The 19,436-nt window shown below is 46.8% G+C and overlaps 6 protein-coding genes across 6 annotated transcripts; 3 read left to right on the top strand and 3 right to left on the bottom strand.

Annotated features, from left to right (window-relative positions):
- Positions 1 to 2,395: 2,395 nt before the first annotated feature.
- On the top strand, positions 2,396 to 8,310 carry N7495_007968 (putative NF-X1 finger and helicase domain protein; the record flags this gene model as incomplete). The annotated part of the gene is made up of 3 exons (XM_057210619.1): positions 2,396 to 4,434; positions 4,504 to 6,598; positions 6,901 to 8,310. 3 exons carry the CDS (start codon positions 2,396 to 2,398, stop codon positions 8,308 to 8,310), a joined length of 5,544 nt encoding a protein of 1,847 aa, XP_057060162.1.
- A 2,664-nt stretch (positions 8,311 to 10,974) lies between these two features.
- Positions 10,975 to 11,283, bottom strand: N7495_007967 (uncharacterized protein; the record flags this gene model as incomplete). Its single annotated transcript, XM_057210618.1, has 1 exon — positions 10,975 to 11,283. One exon carries the CDS (start codon positions 11,281 to 11,283, stop codon positions 10,975 to 10,977), a length of 309 nt encoding a protein of 102 aa, XP_057060161.1.
- Positions 11,284 to 11,414: 131 nt separating this feature from the next.
- Positions 11,415 to 12,280, top strand: N7495_007966 (KxDL motif-containing protein; the record flags this gene model as incomplete). Its single annotated transcript, XM_057210617.1, has 3 exons — positions 11,415 to 11,725; positions 11,867 to 12,019; positions 12,202 to 12,280. The coding sequence occupies 3 exons, from the start codon at positions 11,415 to 11,417 to the stop codon at positions 12,278 to 12,280; spliced, it is 543 nt and encodes a 180-aa protein (XP_057060160.1).
- Positions 12,281 to 12,970: 690 nt separating this feature from the next.
- Positions 12,971 to 15,606, bottom strand: N7495_007965 (AAA family ATPase SEC18; the record flags this gene model as incomplete). Its single annotated transcript, XM_057210616.1, has 3 exons — positions 12,971 to 14,842; positions 14,903 to 15,218; positions 15,275 to 15,606. 3 exons carry the CDS (start codon positions 15,604 to 15,606, stop codon positions 12,971 to 12,973), a joined length of 2,520 nt encoding a protein of 839 aa, XP_057060159.1.
- Positions 15,607 to 15,967: 361 nt separating this feature from the next.
- N7495_007964 (uncharacterized protein) lies at positions 15,968 to 17,193 on the top strand (the record flags this gene model as incomplete). The annotated part of the gene is made up of 2 exons (XM_057210615.1): positions 15,968 to 15,975; positions 16,029 to 17,193. The coding sequence occupies 2 exons, from the start codon at positions 15,968 to 15,970 to the stop codon at positions 17,191 to 17,193; spliced, it is 1,173 nt and encodes a 390-aa protein (XP_057060158.1).
- A 152-nt stretch (positions 17,194 to 17,345) lies between these two features.
- Positions 17,346 to 19,159, bottom strand: N7495_007963 (protein arginine methyltransferase RmtB; the record flags this gene model as incomplete). Its single annotated transcript, XM_057210614.1, has 4 exons — positions 17,346 to 18,084; positions 18,147 to 18,384; positions 18,448 to 18,864; positions 18,925 to 19,159. The coding sequence occupies 4 exons, from the start codon at positions 19,157 to 19,159 to the stop codon at positions 17,346 to 17,348; spliced, it is 1,629 nt and encodes a 542-aa protein (XP_057060157.1).
- Between the last annotated feature and the right edge of the window lie 277 nt (positions 19,160 to 19,436).

Genomic DNA, 19,436 nt, shown 5'->3' with positions numbered 1-19,436 from the left:
AGTTCTGGGCGAAATTACATTTTACGATCCATGGTGCATCTTGATCATTTTCCTTCTCAACAGGATCGGGGACAGGAAAGAGCCGGCCGGCGGGACTTGGAACTTCGGGGGAAAGGGGGTGCATTCATCTAGCGACTAAGAGCACAACACCATTTGATTTGCTCACCACAATCCCGCATTTTTATTGCATTGCAACTCAAGGAACGCATCTTCTGCATCTCTGCAGTGGGCCTTGACTGGTGCATATCATCTTTGTCATGTCAAAGCGCTTACCTTCTCTCTGTATTACTTATCTACTTGCCCGGTTCTGATCTGGCCTTTGGTCCTTTGGCGTCAGTGGAATTGGCTCTTCTCTCTGTTTAATAGGCTCTTCATAATTTTCTCTTCTATCAGCCCTGTGGTTCTTTTTCTTGTGATACCAGGTTACGAGCGCACAACGACAATTGATTAGTTATTTTCACTTCTTGATTTGTATTTTCAACAGTATCAACTCTTGATCTAATTTCCGTTCAATATATACATAGGTAGACAGTCCCGACCCATCACAATTTATGTTCCTTTTTTGGTAATCTTGATACCATTACCTAGCCTTTGAATCTTGTTACAGTCGAAGCAGAGCATTAATCTGAGTTGGAGCCTGCACAGCGTCGCTAGGAGCACCAGACACTGCCTGATTCGCTAAGAATGGTGCTGGCAAAAGGTTGCGACTAGCTTTCCAATGTTCAAATGAAAATACCCAGCAGTAAGCACATGAACTGTCCATAGAACAAGCAGTCAAGGCAGTCTAGCCCATTCTAACGCAACCGTAAACACATATAGTTCTGTTGGTTCGCGTCCAAAGATTCAGATGGTGGGCTAGCTATGTGAATTGTGTGCTTGCTGAACTAGTTTTATTCACTGGATCATTCCCGTCTGCAGAATCTATGCATCATATTCAGTACCGGAACGCCAGCGTAATGTGATTCGTGACAATTTGTAGATGAGGCGGCAGTTTTGCTTATTTTATTGCTTGCTTGCCCATTGGAGGTGATCTACTCGGGCCAAAAACCTTCTTCGCCGCGCAGGACTAGCTTGTCGAAATATAACAGCTTTCAGATTAGCTCCTGATTTGGTAGGGTTGATCTCCTGGTGCAAAGCCGAAAAGTCTGCACGATTATAAGGTGAGTCACAGTCCTAGAAGATCTGAAATGGAGATCTAGCCATTCTCCCTCTAGTCCGGGTCGAGCAGCTTGACGCTCTTGAAATGATTTTTTTCGAATGACTGTAAACGCCTTTGTGACTTCAGGCTTTCCCTGATACGATTGACTATCTATGTGCCTGGTACTGGTTAGTGATAGACGGTGGAATAGGGAGACCCGTTATAAAGAAGCAGAAAGTTACTAAAAGGACATTTCTAGCCTAATATGATATATTTGTTATTTTAGTGGTCGTACCATTCCATATTTAGGAATTATAAGATGTATTACAGAAGATCAAAGAAGCGAAACTTGCTTCTTTTAGTGTCTAAGTCTTTCCGTAAGTAATTTGTTTGGTGCATGATAATCATCATTCTGGTTGTTGCTGTGCTTAGCCGCCGTCATCCAATGGCGAAAATATCTCAGAATCCCTGTTAGTATGATTAGCTCAAGGCGTGGCTACATTTCAAACAACCTATGCAGGCGCGTAGATTGACTAATGATCTAGACCTGTTGGATGTGGCTTTGCGACACGATGACGTACCGCCACATGGATCTCTACGGGGCTGCTAATCATAGGCCATTGATGTATCTCCATAAACCGTGTATGAATGCCTCACAATTACCTGTCTGTAGCTAACCAAATGGAAGGCGTTCATATATTTTCAGCCTTGTCACGTATACTGAGACTTGTAACATGACCTCAAAATGTACTTTACTTTTGCACCATAGTACTCTTGTTCCAACCCCCAGGGCCTGTAGATTACCCTAATTCATGTCAGCTGATTGCATTTATAGGCTCTCAAGCTTTCTTGTAAACTATCCATAAATTCTCGCGAGTACCTATGTATGCTTCTAATACCTATGCCATCGCTGTGATAAGGAATCACGAGGCGGATTTGATTGCTGCAGATGGCTCACCTAGCCAACAACAACAACCCGTTATCACTGGAGGCTATTAGCAGGCTTTCAGCAAGCTTCTGGCGGTCTATCCAATTATGAGTTGTTTCAGAAGTACAAGGCACAATGTCATCTCTTTTTTTGAAAGAAGATGCCTGCTTGGCGTATCTTAGAATATTTATATAGTACTGAGGTTTTCTCTTCTTCCGACAACCTCCTACTTTTTCAGCGAGAATCATACATCCATCCAAGGCTGTAACCTTTTGAACTCGAAAGATCTAGACCTTCTACAGCTAAGTTGCCTTCTATCATCTCTCATAATGGCTCATCGCGGAAATTGGCGATCTCGGGGCAATATGGGCAACCGAGGAGGATCCAACAACTTCAGAAAGTGCAATCAGCCAGAAAAACTCTGTACTTTCTTTCAGCGTGGCAAGTGCTATTACGGTGAGAGGTGTAAATACTCGCACGATGTGAATATGGCTGCCGACTTAAAGTCAAAATCAGCTGCATACCATTCCACAGCCGATGATCTGGATGCTCGGAATGAATATTTTGACTGGAAGAGACTTCTTAGAAATAATATCTTAGGATCTGGATATCCCCAAATGGAACATGAGGAGATACTTCAATTTTGGAATGGGGCTCTCGAAATCCTTGAAAGCGACAGCAGAGAGAATCATCAATCACTGGCCAAAGATATTGTGGATGATAACCTTCATGGCCATAGATTTATCCTGGCAACTGTGGATTCAGACAGTCCAGAAGGATTGCGGCTTATTTCAGCTTATGATGAGCCGTTTCTCAAAGTCATTACCCATCCTTCTCTCTTAAACTGTCTTTCTGTCGATTCATTTGTTGGCACTCTTTACACATCCTTCAGTGGCACAAATGGAGATCGAGCAATCAGATATCTGAGAAGTGTTTGTCAGAACCTGATGAGGAAGTTTGAAGACAGCAACAATAATGCATCAGTCATCTCTCTGGATATGGTAAAGTTGTTGTTGAATACCCTTCGTCAGCTTTTGTCAAGGGTCCGACACGCTCGATTCCACGATGAACTTCCCGCACTACTCGACCTAACCCGCGAACTGGGCTCCAAAATGACTGAAACATGCTTGAGAGCAGACCTTGATGGAATTGAAAACAAAATAGAAGTCATACAGAGCCTGATCAATAGCTCAAATCGAAATCTTGTTACCTCTACGGCCCATGAGAAAAATTCACGGAAGACTGGGCTACTGTCGTCTTTTCCAATGGATGTGGAAGTACCTGGAGAAAGACACGACAACGACCTTACAGAGATATCTCAAGTTCAGATTCTTCCTACCTATGGGGAGATTGTCAGCAGCAATTCTGAATATCTACCGTCTACCAACTTTCTTCAGCCGCACTTTCTCGACGACCCTTTGGAAAGATACATTGACTCAACATTCCGACTCCTGCGCTATGATATCTTCAGCTCAGCCAAAGATGTCCTTCGAGATCTCCTGCAGCAGATTGATATTACACGAAGTCCTTATCTCCCAAGACAGGATAACAGGGCGCATGTTTTTCTGGGAGCACAAGTCAAGCAAATATTTATCAATGAGAAAAAGGAGCTCGAAGCGACTGTATCCTTTTCTACTCCACCACAACTACGCAAAAAAACCTCCAGCGAGCAATGCAGATGGTGGCAAGACTCTAGTAGACTAGAGGAAGGAAGCCTAGTGTGCTTCTTGACGTCTCAAGGAACTCACCGAAGGCATATTTTCCTCGAGGTCACTGTTAAAAATGCTTCCAAAGCCCGAGAACACGACAACATGAGTAATCTTGTCTCTGATATGTTTCCCCCTAGTATTACGGTCAAGCTTGCAGCATGCATGCAACAAGAACTTATCTTACTAGGTCAGCTTTACAGCGAGAAACTCACAGGTATTTTGGTTGACTTTCACGGTTTGATCCCTGCCACGTTCGTCTCTATCTTGAAAAACCTTCAGCGGGTTCAACGTGAAGGGTATTTGGCATTTCGAAAATGGGTTTTGCCAGGCCACAAGGATGATGAACATGGTCACAGCATACCACCACCAGCATACGCGCGCAAACCAGGATTTATCTTTCCTCTGGCTTCGATCACAAACGTTGGAGCTGATACTGTTGCATTGGACCCGAGTACCCCTGAGTCTATTGACACCTTGAAGCTACAAACTCAAACCGGGCTTGATCATGGCCAGTGCCAGGGACTTATCGCAGCTCTTACACGCGAGTATGCCCTCATCCAAGGCCCACCGGGTACCGGGAAGTCCTATTTAGGTGTCAAGCTTGTTCAAGTTCTCCTTGAAATCAAGGCGAAGGCAAATCTAGGCCCGATTATTGTGATGTAAGTTTTGATTTCCAAAAGTCCATGTCCTCACTGGGAAGGCCTTTACATGTGCTGACAAAATGACAGCTGTTATACCAACCATGCCTTGGACCAATTCTTAAAGCACCTTCTTGACGTTGGTATTCAGAAAATTATACGCATGGGCGGCCGCAGTAAGGCCACTGAGCTTGAAGGCAAAAACCTTCGCGTTGTCAGCAAAGACATTGGGAAGACGAGGGTAGAGACGCAAACCCTCGGCATTTCCTACGGAAAACTTGACAAATGTATGGAAAAAGCTAAACACGCAATGAAATTTCTGCACCAGTCTCGAAAAGGCATGTCTTGGGCCGCGATAGAGCATTTCGTGAACCGCAAATGGCCCACTATACATACACAGCTGAATAAAAAAGATCTGGAAGGATACACAACTGTCGGATCAGGCGATGATAAATTACTCAACTGGCTTGGAGTCCAAACGATGAAAACCCGCAAAGACCAGAGCGAGAATGAAGCTGACAATGTGAGCTTGGAAGGCCTCACTCGCGCTGCCGAGGAAGACATTCATAGTCTCTCAATACCTGAACGTCGGATTCTTGCAATAAGCTGGTTCAAGCGGTGGCAGGAATTAGAAACTGCCTCTCTTTTTGAGGCTCTTGATCACACTTCAAATCTCCGCGAGGATATCAATGCAGTACATGATGAGATCAACCGGCGAGCTCTGATTCAAGCAGATGTGGTAGGAATCACGACCACAGCTTATGCACGTCATATAGAGACACTGCGCCGCATAGGAGCAAAAATAATAATATGCGAGGAAGCAGCTGAGGTGATGGAAGCCCATGTCATCTCAGCCCTCATGCCAGGCGTTGAACACTTCATTCAGATTGGGGATCATCAACAGTTGCGACCACAGATTCAAACCCATTCACTCAGTCTTGAATCGTCCACAGGAAAGAAATGGAAGCTAGATCGAAGTCAGTTTGAGAGACGCGCTGTTGGTGAGCCAGGTCTCAAGCCTGCCCCTGTTGCACAGCTCAATGTACAGCGAAGAATGAGACCTGAGATATCACAGCTTATCAGGAGTATATACCCAAAACTTGAGGATCATGAAAGTGTTATGACTCTACCGAATGTTGTTGGAATGCAAAAAAACCTCTTCTGGTTGGACCATCGAATTTACGAAGACTCAATAGATGACGGCAGCCGTGTAAAGTCTCATAGTAATCAGTGGGAGGTCGAAATGGTTACTGCTCTTGTTCGACATCTTGTTCGACAGGGAGAGTACAAGAGCACGGATATTGCCCTCTTGACCCCTTATACCGGGCAGCTGCGGAAGCTCAGGGCATCGCTCAGCAATGATTTTGAGATTTGTCTCAGCGAGCGAGACTTGGAAACCTTGGCTGCGGATGGGTTTGAGAATGTTGAAGATGAGAATATTGAGTCAAATGGTCAGAAGACGATAGAGAAGAAGTCGTTACTCCAGACGCTCCGCCTGGCTACCGTCGACAACTTCCAAGGCGAAGAGGCAAAAGTGATCGTTGTATCCCTAGTTCGCAGCAACTCTAACAGCAAAGTTGGCTTCCTACGCACTGAAAATCGCATCAACGTGCTCCTTAGCCGAGCTCAGCACGGTATGTATCTCGTTGGAAATACTGAAACGTATCTCAATGTTCCAATGTGGGCCAATGTCCACTCTCATCTCGCTCTTGCGAATGCAGTCGGCACGGAATTAGCTCTCTGTTGCCCTCGCCACCCAAATACGCCTATTCTCTGTTCTGAACCTCACGACTTTGAAAGGAAGAGTCCTGAAGGTGGATGCAGTCTCCCATGTACTCGTCGACTCGAGCCATGTGGCCATCAATGCCAGGCTAAGTGTCATTCAGCGGTCTTGCACGACGGCTTTGCATGTGGAAAACCATGCCCACGTATCCGATCAACCTGTGAGCACGAATGTCCCAAGCTTTGTGGTGAAGCTTGTGGCCCTTGCATGACAAAGATTCGAGATGTGGAGCTTCCTTGTGGCCATATCAAGGGATTTATCTTTTGTCACCAGATGCTTAACTTGGAAGGCATTAATTGTGACGTCGAGATCGAAAAGACTGTTCCTAAGTGTGGCCATAAAATTCAGGTTCGCTGCTTCAAGGACGTCACGCTCCCGGACTTCCGTTGCCCTGAGCCATGCGTTGAAATTCTTAGATGTGGCCACAATTGCAGTGATTACTGTGGAAAATGTCTCAAGGAGATATATGGCGACGTAAAAATATTTCAGCACCCGGAGTGCAAGAAAAAGTGTGACCGTTCATATGGTGTTTGCAACCATCGGTGTCCCAAAACATGTCATGATGGGGAGAGCTGCGGTTACTGCGAGGCAAATTGCGAGGTAAGACTCACTGAAATCCATCGTTTGTCCAGAATATTGGAGATACTAATCAATGTATACAGGTCCGATGCTCACACTCAGCATGCGACTTAATCTGCGGAAAGCCATGTGCTCCATGCATCGAGAGATGCACCTGGTCCTGCACCCACCAAGGCTCATGCGCAATGCCTTGCGCGGCGCCATGCAATCGACTTCCTTGTGATGAGCGATGCACAAAGATTCTCAAATGCGGCCATCAATGCCCGAGCCTCTGTGGTGAAGACTGTCCAAACAATCTGTGTCAAAAGTGCGGCGACAAGGGAGATGCCCGTGTTGACTTCCTCGAATGGAAAACCTATTCCGAAATTAACCTCGATGAAACGCCAATCATTGTTCTTGGATGCGGCCATTTCTTCACAAGTGAATCAGTTGATAGCTTGGTTGGTCTGGATGAGGTATACACGAGAGAAAAAGATGGGAAATTCGACGGCCTCCGGGATGTCTCTTCCTCTCTTGCCAGTGCCATACCCTCGTGCCCGGACTGTAAACAGCCCATTCGCCAGTTTGTAACAAAACGTTACAATCGTGTTATCAACCGTGCTGTTGCGGATGAGACTTGTAAGCGGTTCCTTACCAAGGGTCATACCGACCTTGATTGCCTTCAATCGCGTCTGAATGACATTGAGAATGACCTCAAATCTAAGCCGGCGTTGGTGTTAGAGAATGTTGGTAAATCCCAGCGGTATACGCCCTGTAAACGTATTGAGATAGAGGCTTCGATTCTCAGCAAAAATATGGAGACCGAGAATCAGCCGATGAAACGGCTCACGGATGCAGTTGCCATCTACCAGAACTCTTCAACTGACAATATAGCCTCTCTCTCAGCAAGAATGGAGGCTATGAACATAGCAACACGAAAACCAGACAACCAAATCACCATCAGCGCACGGCTAGTTAACATCAAAGCCCGAGAAATCGTGTTGAGCGATATCTTCAGAGTGATAGATTCAAGGGGAAGATATGCAGCACCACCACGACTAAAAATTACCTTGACTAAAGCGTTGAAGGATTGCCGAGACTTGATAACCCAAGCCAATGAAGGAAATCTCTCTCGTATCGTCATCACGGCAACCATCTCATTCGCCAAGATCGCCCAGTTCGACGCGTGGTATCAGCGTACTCATCCAGGAGAAGTTACAACTGATCTGCATCTTAAAGAAAAGTACAAGGGTCTAGAAAAGCTTGAAGAGACCATTGAATCAACCCGTGATCTCCTTGCCGCTGCGTTGAAACTGTGTGATAGACTGGGGAACTGCCCTGAGCTCCAAGAAAATATCCAAGAGATGGTCCAGCTCTACGAGGGACCGCGGTACGAGACGGTGACTTTAGAAGAACTTCAATCAATCAAGACGGCCATGGTCAGTGGGCGAGGAGGAATTGCGACTCACTCTGGGCACTGGTACAATTGCGTCAATGGACATCCGGTGAGTAGATTTCCCCATTCCTCAAACTGTCTCAAGTTACCCCAGATCTGAACAGGCCAGATAAGCTAAATATTCATTTGTATAGTTTGCTATTGGAGAGTGTGGTATGCCGATGGAGCAAGCTAGATGTCCTGAATGTGGAGCCCCTATTGGAGGTCAAAATCATAGGGCTGTTGAGGGCGTATCTCGAGCGCAGGAGATGGAGTAGGTAGATAGAAGCCATATTGTTCTTCGATTATGCTAGTATAATAAATATTTTCTTTTTTTCCCCCCGAGAACAGTGGTGCTGAGCACTAACATGGTAGGAGCAAAGGAAATGTACTCTGTGCCTACTTATGTAGCTCTGAATATTCCAGTCCCGAAGTCATCGATACCCGGACCTAGATACTTGGATAGTATGTATTCTTTCGATGTTCAAATACTAAATAGTTTCCATGTAGTTAGTTCATGTCCAAAACAAGGTTGATATGCATTTATTGCGCGAAATGTCATCGGTATCCGAATGAAGTAGACACGTTCAGCGAGACATAATGCAGATAGAAACGATAAATCCCCGAAAGGTGCAGTCCGGAAGTGGAAAAGGCAGTGGTGAGTTGGCCGTGACAACCATGCGCCATGGCTGCATGTGGCGGTGAGGGAAGTAAAAGAAAAAAGAAAAAAAGAAAACAAAAAACCCCGCCCTTAACCCCACTCTGCGACGAATTAGCTAACTTGAGGATGATAATTTTCATTCTTCAAAGTAATTTTGATGTTGAGTCATCAATAATAATAATCCAAGGGTTGAGCTTAGGCAAATAAATCACCCATGACTTAGAATGGAGTCGTAGACGGAAAGATCCAAGACTTATTATCTCGGACTCAAGCGGCCTCGTGTAACGCATGCAAGTCTGGGCCGCTGACAATGTTGTTGACAGCTGTTAAAAAGGTTGAGCTGCAGTTACATGGAGTAAACGAGAGAACATGGACTGAAGAGCGATCCGGGGTCCGGGATAGCATAGTAAAGGCAGTGGCGTATCAACGAGAAAATGGATATAGAAGGTTGGACCTAAATTGAACCCAAGATGACGGGTGGACAGTGGGAACAAGTTTTCATTTGCACAGAGAACTGCTGGTATGTGCTGCGCGTCATTGACTATGCTGCCCGATACTATTAGTCCGAGAGATTGGGCGTGTGTTGGCAGTTGTACCCCTGCTACCCTTTTTCCCTTGAGAGTTAAAAGTGGTGTGGGTGGTTTCACTGTGTAATTGTCATTCGTTATATTGCTCCTCATTAGGCTGTAAGGCAGAAGCGCCAATTAAGGCTACAATGCATCATGGAGGGAGCCTTGGAAGGATAACGGTTCCCTATGGCTGCCCAGCGGTAGGGCTTTTTGGGACTTTTTGGTTTAGGATTGTATCCTGCATGCTCTTCATGTCAGCTTTTAATCGAAAACTAATGGAAGATGACTGAGCCAAGAAGAGCTTTTCTTTTGAATTGCATTCCCGACGGAACTGTAAAGGTAGTTCCAATAGTTGGTTCTCTTTCCATCTCAAAGAGCAGGTCATGATTGCGTATTGTGGGGGTGGACTGGTTATTCCCCTCGCGTCTAGAGCGCTTGTCCATGTACTTGCACCCATTTCGTCGATTTTCCAGCATATTTTGAGCCGGTGGATGACTTTTTCTCGGGCGAAATAAACAGCCGCATCTCAACAGTCAAACGGAGGAACAAGGATCAGCATGCTCAGACCTGGGTTTTTATTTATTTTTTTGCAACATGAAAGAGCTGAATTGATCCAGCCTTGGTCGCACAATATTGGCTTTTGCTTTGTTGCTCCCAGGATAATTCTAGCTTGAGATCTGCACCTGAAAGCTGGAGTATGGGGCCACCGCCAGGATTCCCGTTCGATTGATTGCCGGTTTCTCCACGGTTCGTCGGGACATGCAGTGATGTCCAATGTCCATGATCATCCTATGTGATATTGTCAGCTTCGACGATCTCTGGCAGCAATCTTCTTTTAACTTTTGGGAATTCTAAATGATCTCACACGGTTAATTGGCTCCAGCCAAATATTATGTTCTTTTCAAGGGCTGAAGGAGCTTTCGGTATGGAGCTCCCGTCCTTGAAGAAATTGGTACTGATCCGAAGGATCCCCACAGCAAGACATGAATATTTGCTACAGACAATTCATGCAACAGAGTGAGCAGAACATATCTTTGGTTAATATCAAACTAGTACTTGGAATAGAGTAAGGGTCGCAGTTTGTGGGGTCAAGTTCTTTTTATGTCATAACAGTTCGTGTGTAGTTCCCAGCTCGACTCGATCAAGCAGTTGATCGTAATTCTCGAGGAACCACATCCTCAGCCATTCACGAAGAAAAATTTCCAGCGAAGGTATGTCAGATGAAGAAAGAAACGAGGAAAGCGCTAAAAGAAAAATGAAGAAAGGGGAAAAAGCAAAAGAGAGAGTTGGAAAGTCAATTGGCCCCATTTTATACTCTCCTTTCTCACCTCCACCTTCGACCCACGGCAAAACCAGCATCCCCCCGCTCAGACTCAATACTTCCGTAATATTCCATCATCCAGAGAAGATAAAGGACGCAAAATCTGGCCATACAGAAAAGCATGGATGTCATGACCGATGATCTTTGGGAAACGCCACGGCAAGACGGAAGCCCTAAGTGGAGGGATTGGCTTGCGCCTTGGGCCAGACCTATGTTTTCCACTCCGGAGCGGGGTTAGGGCGGTCCAAGAGGCGAATCGGCGGGAGAATACGGAGTAGGAGGTGCAGCCGAAGGTAGCGGATTGGGAGATACACAGGAGGGGTTGTGAGTCCATGTCCCTCCGATGGTCCAATGGCTCTGGGCCGGGTCCTCCCATCCTTGCCTCGTCTCCTCCCCAAGAAGTTCCCGCCGGAAGGAAGACTCTCCGGCGAAGACTATATAAAGTCTCATCTCATTCAGGTGTCCCCATCCTCCTCCTGCTTCCCTTTTAATTCTTCCAAGCTTCGTCCGTTTGCAATCCCAGCTCCAATCACCTTCCGCCATTTTTTTATATTGCTGTCCCCACACTTCAACAAGGACTATACATAGTGATTACCTCATTGTTTTTCCATTGAGACACCTCATCGTCGTTCAGAGCATCTTTTTCTTCAAAAGATTTATCTTATATTTTCGTCATGGCTGCTCAGCGTCAATACTATCAGCCTTCAGCGATGGCCATTAATATGCCATCCAAAGCCCCAGCACCGGCCAATATGTATCCAATTTCCCGGGTACCGGGTTCGCCATCGGCTTATTCTGATGCGAGCACCACTGCCGGCAGTCGCTCCTCTGGTGGACTCACCTTTAGTTCTGCTGGTATTAGCGGCGATTACGAAAGCTCAGCAGGATATTCCGGCGTTGATGTCGTTGATGTCCTCAGCAGTCGCATGCAAAACGCATTCGATCCGACACCACTGGACAGAAGTTTGGCACACCAGGCACAAGCGTGAGTTACCCATATCGCATCCCCACAAACCAGCACACTCTATAACTCTTGCGCAAACGCCCAATTGAAACCCGTGGCCCTGCTATCACTTTGGCTAGAAGCGAAAAATTCGAGTGTTTCAAGCTGACATGAATGAAATAGCTCCGGCCAGCTCCACGCAAAGCAACAAGAGTTGCTGGAACTACAAGCAATGGCCGAGCGACGTCTAAAGGGCCTGCGCTCGAACTTCAACGAAGGGCTGAAGACAGCAAGAGAAACAAAGCGAGATCTAGAGTGGACTCAGAAACGCGTGAGGTAAGCAAAAACTCAACTTCCAAAATCCAACCCCAACCCACGAGCATGGACGTTGCATATTCCGCCCCGCTCCGTGAACAGGGTCTGTAGCCTCCGCTCCGCCGTAACGCTTGGCACGTGCGCTGGATCGGCGGCAGATTTGCGGCGCATGCGTGTTCTAGAAGGCTGACGAAGGCACATAGCGCGCTCAAGAACAAGGCCGAGAAGGCCCATCCGGATGAATACCGTCGGGCCGCAAAGAAGTATACCTACGACTACTGATTCGGGCGTTTTCTGCGTGCGCCCTTACTTTATGCTTATTCTGACGACTATAATGACCTACTTTGCACAAAATCGAGACCTCCGGGATCGGATACTACTTGTGCTTTTTTTTGGTGGTTCTGATCTAGCCTGTTACTTATTTCTGATTATTTTATCCCTTTGTATATCTTTATGTATCGTTTTCTTATGCTTTTGTGCGAGTTAAGGGGGTGGTGGATGCTTGGAATCGTACTCGTTTTACCAGTTTCATTGTACCCCAAATGGCTTAGCTTAGTCCATAGGTCGAGTCCTTAGTATTAGACACAGCTTTGGGAATTTGAGTTCTTTACCCCGTACTCCATATTGTATTAATGTATGTTTAGAGGAGGGGGTGAACTGGTGGATGACTGAGTTGGGGCCTAAGTTTGACGTATACCTAAAATTGAGGCTGCGTGGTAGCCAATAGGGGGATGCGACCACTAAATTTTTCAGCCCCATAGTCGCAGGCTAGACTTGATTTGAATAATGAAACACTGTAATTTCCTGGTTCTCTTTATAGACTAGACCTATCAAGCGGAGGCTGAAACATAGTAGGTCTAACTGATGGACCCCTAGGTGCTTTTACTATTTAATATGGATTTAGGTATATACGTCTTTAATATTTAATAGTGAATATATGGCTTCCAACAAAGGCACTATCTATCTATACATTCAAGTGAAGGTCCGTTCATCCTCGATAGCCCGATTGATCACGCGAATAAAGCGGCCGACCTTATCGACGTCCTGCTTGGCAGTTTCGATACCCAAGAGGACCTTCTTGATACCCACGCTAAGACGGCCATCATCTGCCAGGCCACCGATCCCTTCCAGAGCCCGTGCAATCTCCTGAGCATCAAAGGCGCCAGATTTCTCCATGACGAACCGCAGTTCGCCGAAGGACTGTACGTTGGGCACCATGATGTCTGAGTTGAACGAGTTGTAGATATCCAGCTGCTTCATAAGAGCCCGCTCAGTAGTTGTAGCCAGTACCAACAAGCGGCGCCCATGAGTGGGTTGTTTCCGCAGGAAAACCATGAGAGCCTGCAGAACACTGTTGCTAAAACGAGGGCCGATTGGAACCCAGTCAATGATACGCTCGATATTATCAACGACAACGATACTGGTTGCTGACTTGTAGGCCGCATCGAAGATTCGGCTGATGTGCTGAATCTTGGCAGCCTCGCTGAATCCGACCATATCCTCGGGACTGATCAGTTTGATGAAGGGGAAGCCGGAGTCAATTGCGATGCGTGCTGCCAAAGCAGTCTTTCCACTTGCAGTAGGTCCGTGAAGCAACACCGAGAAGAGAGGCGTGGACTGGGCTTGACCGACCTGCTTGACAAATAATTGACCTTCCCTGAGAATTTCATCAATGGCCTCAGAGTAGTTGAGTATGCCGTATTGGATACGACTAGAAAGCTCCTCCTCTGAGACACCGAAAGCTGGTTTAACTTCATCCAATGCATGATGGAAGTCAGATCGGTTGACCTTCATGTTCACCACATCATCGGTGATGCTAGCCATTGTGCCAACCTTGACATGACGAGAGAAAGCAAAGGACGAAGCTGATTTGACGAGACCGGCGATCTCGGCACCCGAAAAGTTCTTCGTCAGACCTGCGAGCTCCGCCAGGTCAACGTCGGTGTCCATTACATTGTTAGTACGCATCTTCTCGGTGTGAATCTTGAGAATTTGGCTTCGGCCCGTCTCATCGGGAAGCGAGATTTCCATGTGAACCTCCAAACGACCAGGACGCAGCAAAGCCTCATCAATCATATCCATACGATTGGTCATACCAATCAATAGGATGTTGTTGAGCTCGTCGACACCGTCAAGCTTTGATAGAAGCTGGTTGACAACGCTGTCGCCCACACCGGTGCCACCACCTGCACCGCTTCCACGCTGCTTGCAAACGGCATCTAACTCGTCGAAAATAATAATGTGAAGACCACTTTCATCGCCCTTTTCTTTGTACTCCTTTTCGGCATCTGCGAACATCTTTCGGATGTTCTCCTCGGATTGACCAACATACTTATTCAGTACCTCCGGACCGTTGATAATCTTCGGCTCTCTGGCATTGAGCATTTTTCCAATTTGTCGCGCAATCAAGGTCTTACCAGTACCAGGGGGTCCATATAGCAAAAGACCCTTGACGTGATGGATGCCGAGCTTCTCAACAAGACCAGGCGGGAAAATACGAGAGGCAAAGGCACGACGGAAGATAGTACTGAATTCAGAGTCAAGACCACCAATGCCCATATCCTCGAATTTAAATCCAGGTTGGATGATCGAGTTAGCAGCAGGACGATGATTTGAAGCCTTGACGTTGATACCAGTCTGGGAATCCTTGAAGAAATTGAGCTGGGTATGCCGGGTGATTATTCCTCGAGCAGTAGGAGCGGTCTCAACTTGTCCAGACGAAAGGTCGGCCTTTTCAGCGGTCAGATCTACTCGCTGAACAGTTTTAACTTGCAACAGAAGCGGGATGCTTTTGTGGTCCATTAAGATTCGCTGGCCAGGGGCGAGCAATTGGTTTTCAAAATTCTGCTGAAGTGAGTAGCTGCACGTTGGGAATGTAATACAGCTTTACAAGAGTTATCTCACCTTGATCACAGCACTCGACAGAACATCCTGATCATATGGCGCCTCCACGCGCTTCTTAACGGAGGCAAAGCTAACCTCAATATCCGCAGATCCCAGATAAGCTTGGCCACCATCGCTGAACGGGTCATAAAGTTGCACTTTGATGGCATCTCTGAGTCCAATGTTTGCCCATGTACGTTGGGGGTCCGACATGCTGATCAGCCCGGGGGGAAACCCATCGAGAGGGCGGGCCGAGAACACATATAGGTCATTGATGAGGAGAAGGACGTCAGTGCCATCGCGAGACGGGGGGATATCTTGTGGGGAGACAGCGACACTACGCAAAGTCAATCAGTATCCGGAGACCAGGTAGATAGAAAGGAATGATCATACAGATTGCCAAAGGTGTAGTTGTCATTGGGACTCTTGCTGGGATGGAGCGTCCATGTCTGTCCTTGCCCTCCAGATGGGCGACTCGGCATGGGCTGTGACGGACGTCCCGGCTGCTGCTGCGGAGTACCATATCCTCTTAATTGTACACCATCATTAGTCATAAGCACATCGGAATCGGGGGAATGCCCTGCGCTAGGCATGTGAGCGGGGCTATTGTCATACCGTGGCGGTCCCTGGTTGGGGTTCGAATAGCCCTGCGGCGATGGCCGTCCGGGATCTTGCCTAGACCCAAAGGGATTGGGAATGGATGGCATGTCTTTACGATTGAACATGTCGGATCGTAGCTGATATCGTAGCTGAATTTGTGGGTGAAATCAAAGGAGTGAGTGAGGGAGCGCCACTCTGTTATTACAGAGATAGGTAGAAGCGTTGATCAACCCCGTTAAGGCCTTTAAAGTGTCACTGTCTCGGTTCAGATAGAATAGTGATCCGGAGGTTGACAAATCAAAAACCTCAAATTTGTAGGAGAAATGAGGCAAGTTGGTTAAGCTTGAAAGTGAAAGTGAAAGTGAAAGAGACCTGGGGAACTCAGCCACCGCCGGGAACGTTGGGCCGTGGGGTGCTTTATCGATAAGGTAGTTTATTCGGCAACGAACTGCGCCCCGTCATTCTGTCCTTACCTTAGCCTTCACTATGCCACTGTAAGTGCTCTATATTATTGCGCAAACATCGGTTACAACTAACATGTATTTAGCCATCTGCTTGGGAAAAAATCTTGGAATGTCTACAACCAGGATAATATCGAGCGCGTCAAGCGGGACGAGGCGCAGGCGAAAGCCCTCGAAGAAGAAGAGGAACGTCGCATGCAAGAGATAGACGCCGAACGCAGGATCCAGTTATTACGAGGAGAGCGACCGGCAAATACACCTCCGCCGCCGCCCCAAGTTTTGGATCGAACCGACCGAAATCGGACATCTGATGCTGGGAGGGACCGTAAAAAGCGGCGTATACACGGAGAGGACGATACAGATAGAGACATAAGACTTGCTCGAGAAGATGCGGCACACTATATTTCTATGCGTGAAGAATCAACTATCTTATCTCATCGGGGCGATAAAGATTATCAAGCACCATTGGTCGACAGTGCAGGTCATATCAATCTCTTCCCGGCCCAAGGAGCACCAAAGAAGGCAGAGAAGAATGCTGAAGCTGAGGCTGATGCGGAGAAAAAGCGAAAAAGCCATGAAGATCAATACACCATGCGCTTTTCTAACGCAGCAGGCTTCAAACAGATCGCTGGCAGCCAGCCATGGTATTCATCTGGGTCTCGGACTGCAGAAGCACCAGAGTCTATGCCAGAAAAGAACGTATGGGGAAATGATGACCCAATGCGCAAAGAAAGAGTGAAGTTTCGCATGGATGCCAGCGATCCGCTTGCACTCATAAAAAGAGGTGTCAGACAGTTGAAAGCAACAGAACAGCAGCGTAAACTACGGAACGAGCAAGAGCATCAAAATCAGCTTGAAGTATCGAAGACTCAGGAGCGTGATCGTTCTAAGCATAAACGAAGAAGGCGTTCAAGGTCGATTGATAGCTTAGAGGGCTTCAATCTCGATACGCCGGACCGCGATGACAAAAACAACAGTAGTCGTCACCATAGTCGTCACCATAGTCGCCGCCATAGTCGCCATCATCGGGACCGGAGTAGCGATCTAAACCGCGAGCAATCGGACCGGCGGCACTCATCAGATCATCATCGCTATCGACATCGTCGTCGAGACCAAAGTGGAGATGGAACCCGCGAGGTTTCAGATCGATGCCATTCCTCAGACCATCGACATCATCGTGAAATTCGCGACGATGACAGGCGTTCTCGGAAACCAGAGCTGGGTACAGCTTACGACAAGGATAAACGTTGATTACCCCAGATTCTATGAAGTAATACATGATACCTGGCCCAAATTCTATCAGTAGAAGTACTAACCATAGAATGAATTCATTTGGGTATTGCCTATCATCTAAACATATATGTCTTTTTGAACTAGAGATCAACTTTTGAGGGGCATGTTACTCAGTCAAGGGCCCACTTTTGGTTTCCTGAGATGGACTGGCTTTCCCAACCGATGGTTTGGCTCTCCCAGCCAATACCGATGTTCAGTCCACGAGATCCCTCCTCAAACTTCTGGTAGCCAATTCTTCCAGTGATGACCGCTCCTGCCTTCATTGGCTTCGGGGTGTTGTTTCCATAATCAATGAGACAGATGGCCTGTTGCCAGTGGGTCTCGGGACCATGTGGACCAGTTGTGAATTTCACGACGTCCTTCTTAGAGTCCAAGTTTCTAGAAGGTGAGAAGAAAATGTCAAACCAGATGGCCCAGCCATCCAGTGCATCAATATCCGTCTTCAAAGTAACCTGGAAGTTTTTCAAGAATACTAATTCACTCCGGGTGATGGTGTGCAGCGGCAGTTCCAAGAATTCGGCTGATTCTGAAGGGATGGAGTCGTGTGGGACTTGGCGAATTAAGGCCTCATCGTGGATTTTCAAGAGCATGCTGTCCATCTTGAATCCGTAGACATCCTTCCAGAAGGTGACATTCGAGTGAACGAATTCGGGGTCTGCGAAAGGAGCAATGTGGAGAGAGGCATGTGAGGGAACCATTAGACCATCGTCAGCGAGGTAGCGGTCACGAGCGTAGATGACAGAGTCAAACATGGCCTCAAAGAGAAGAGCGTAACCCATCCACTCAGAGATAATGATATCAACTTTCTCAACCGGCAGAGTGACTTCTTCGATCTTACCACGGATACAACTATTATGAAATTGTGAGCGATTAAATGAGTCTTTTGAGAAAAAAGAAAGAAAAAGACTTACGTGATCACATCGCCGAGCTGATTGTCATAAACGATCTCTTTAGCGCGGTCGATGATGTTCGAGTTATCAACCGAGATGACCTGCTTTGCACCAGCCTTGGCGCAAAACATGGACAAGATTCCAGTTCCACACCCCACATCTAGAACAACCTTGTCCTTGAAGAGGTGCTTGTGTCCGTAGACGAAATCACGGTAGGCATCCGTGCGAATAGCATCTTTCAGCATAGATTCATGGATTCCTTCTCGCGACCATTATTATTAGAAAGAAGATATAGAAGAAAAGATAAGATAGGCAAACTTACCATTATAGGCGTAAGAAGCAAAGTAGTCCTCATCAGCCTCCGAGATTCTGTTTGCGTTGGCAAACTTCGACACAGTCGCATTCTTGGGATCGAGTTTATCATCATCCTCCTTGTTCAGTTGGTCCTCCATTGACTTTTGGACAGCGGTTCTATACTCAGAGAATTGGAGCTGCAATCTCTCCAAATCCTCTTGCAGCTCAACAACTTTCCGCTCTGCCTCACTGGTAGGTGCTGCACTCTCAGCCTGCTCCTCGGTGACATCGTCCAAGCTGTACAAAAGAGCATCATCCTCCAGGACAGGCTTCAGATAGACATCATCGTCAAAGTTAGACTTGGACGACACATCCGGAATCTTTCCATCTTTTACCGCAGTTCGGATGTAGTTGACCAATTTAATGGTGTCGAAAAAGTCAAGATCTAAAGATTAACAAAGTGTCAGTTTAGCGACAGAAAAAAAAAAAGCTCAAGTCAACGTACTCAGATCTTTTCTGACCTTCAACAGGTCAAAGTTGTGTGTTGCCTTGCATTCCTTCAGCATGGAACGCACGTCAGGGAAGACTTGGCTTGAGAACAGGTCAATGACAGGCTGTGTCTCATCATCGGGTTCAACATCCTCCCAGCCCTCCTCATTGCTGGACTCGGACGAACCTGACACCGAGCGTGTATCGACATCGTCGACGGGGGGTTCGTTAGCAAGGCTAGAGGACGCCATTGCTAGATTTCGACGTGCGATAGAGAAAGATGAATAGGGTAAAGATACTGTAAAGAGATAGTAGAGAGAAAAGTGACTGCTGTCTTGGAGGGGTAGATAAAATAGCATAAATTAAAAAAAAAAAAAAAAATCGTTATCGTGATTGGCCTGAGGCCATAAAATCAGTTGCCCCGCTCCCGTTTGTTTATTCCGAATGTGATCAGTCTCTCCCCCAGGTTCCCCAAAGTGCATCATCGATCCTTGTTACTTTTTCCCCTTTCCTTTTGCTCTTTACCCT

This window comes from Penicillium taxi (genome assembly GCF_028828555.1).
Source record: "Penicillium taxi strain IBT 34144 chromosome Unknown utg000005l_segment0_segment0, whole genome shotgun sequence".
In the NCBI taxonomy this organism is placed as follows: Eukaryota; Fungi; Ascomycota; class Eurotiomycetes; order Eurotiales; family Aspergillaceae; genus Penicillium; species Penicillium taxi.
This window is presented reverse-complemented; position numbering and strand designations above follow the sequence as displayed.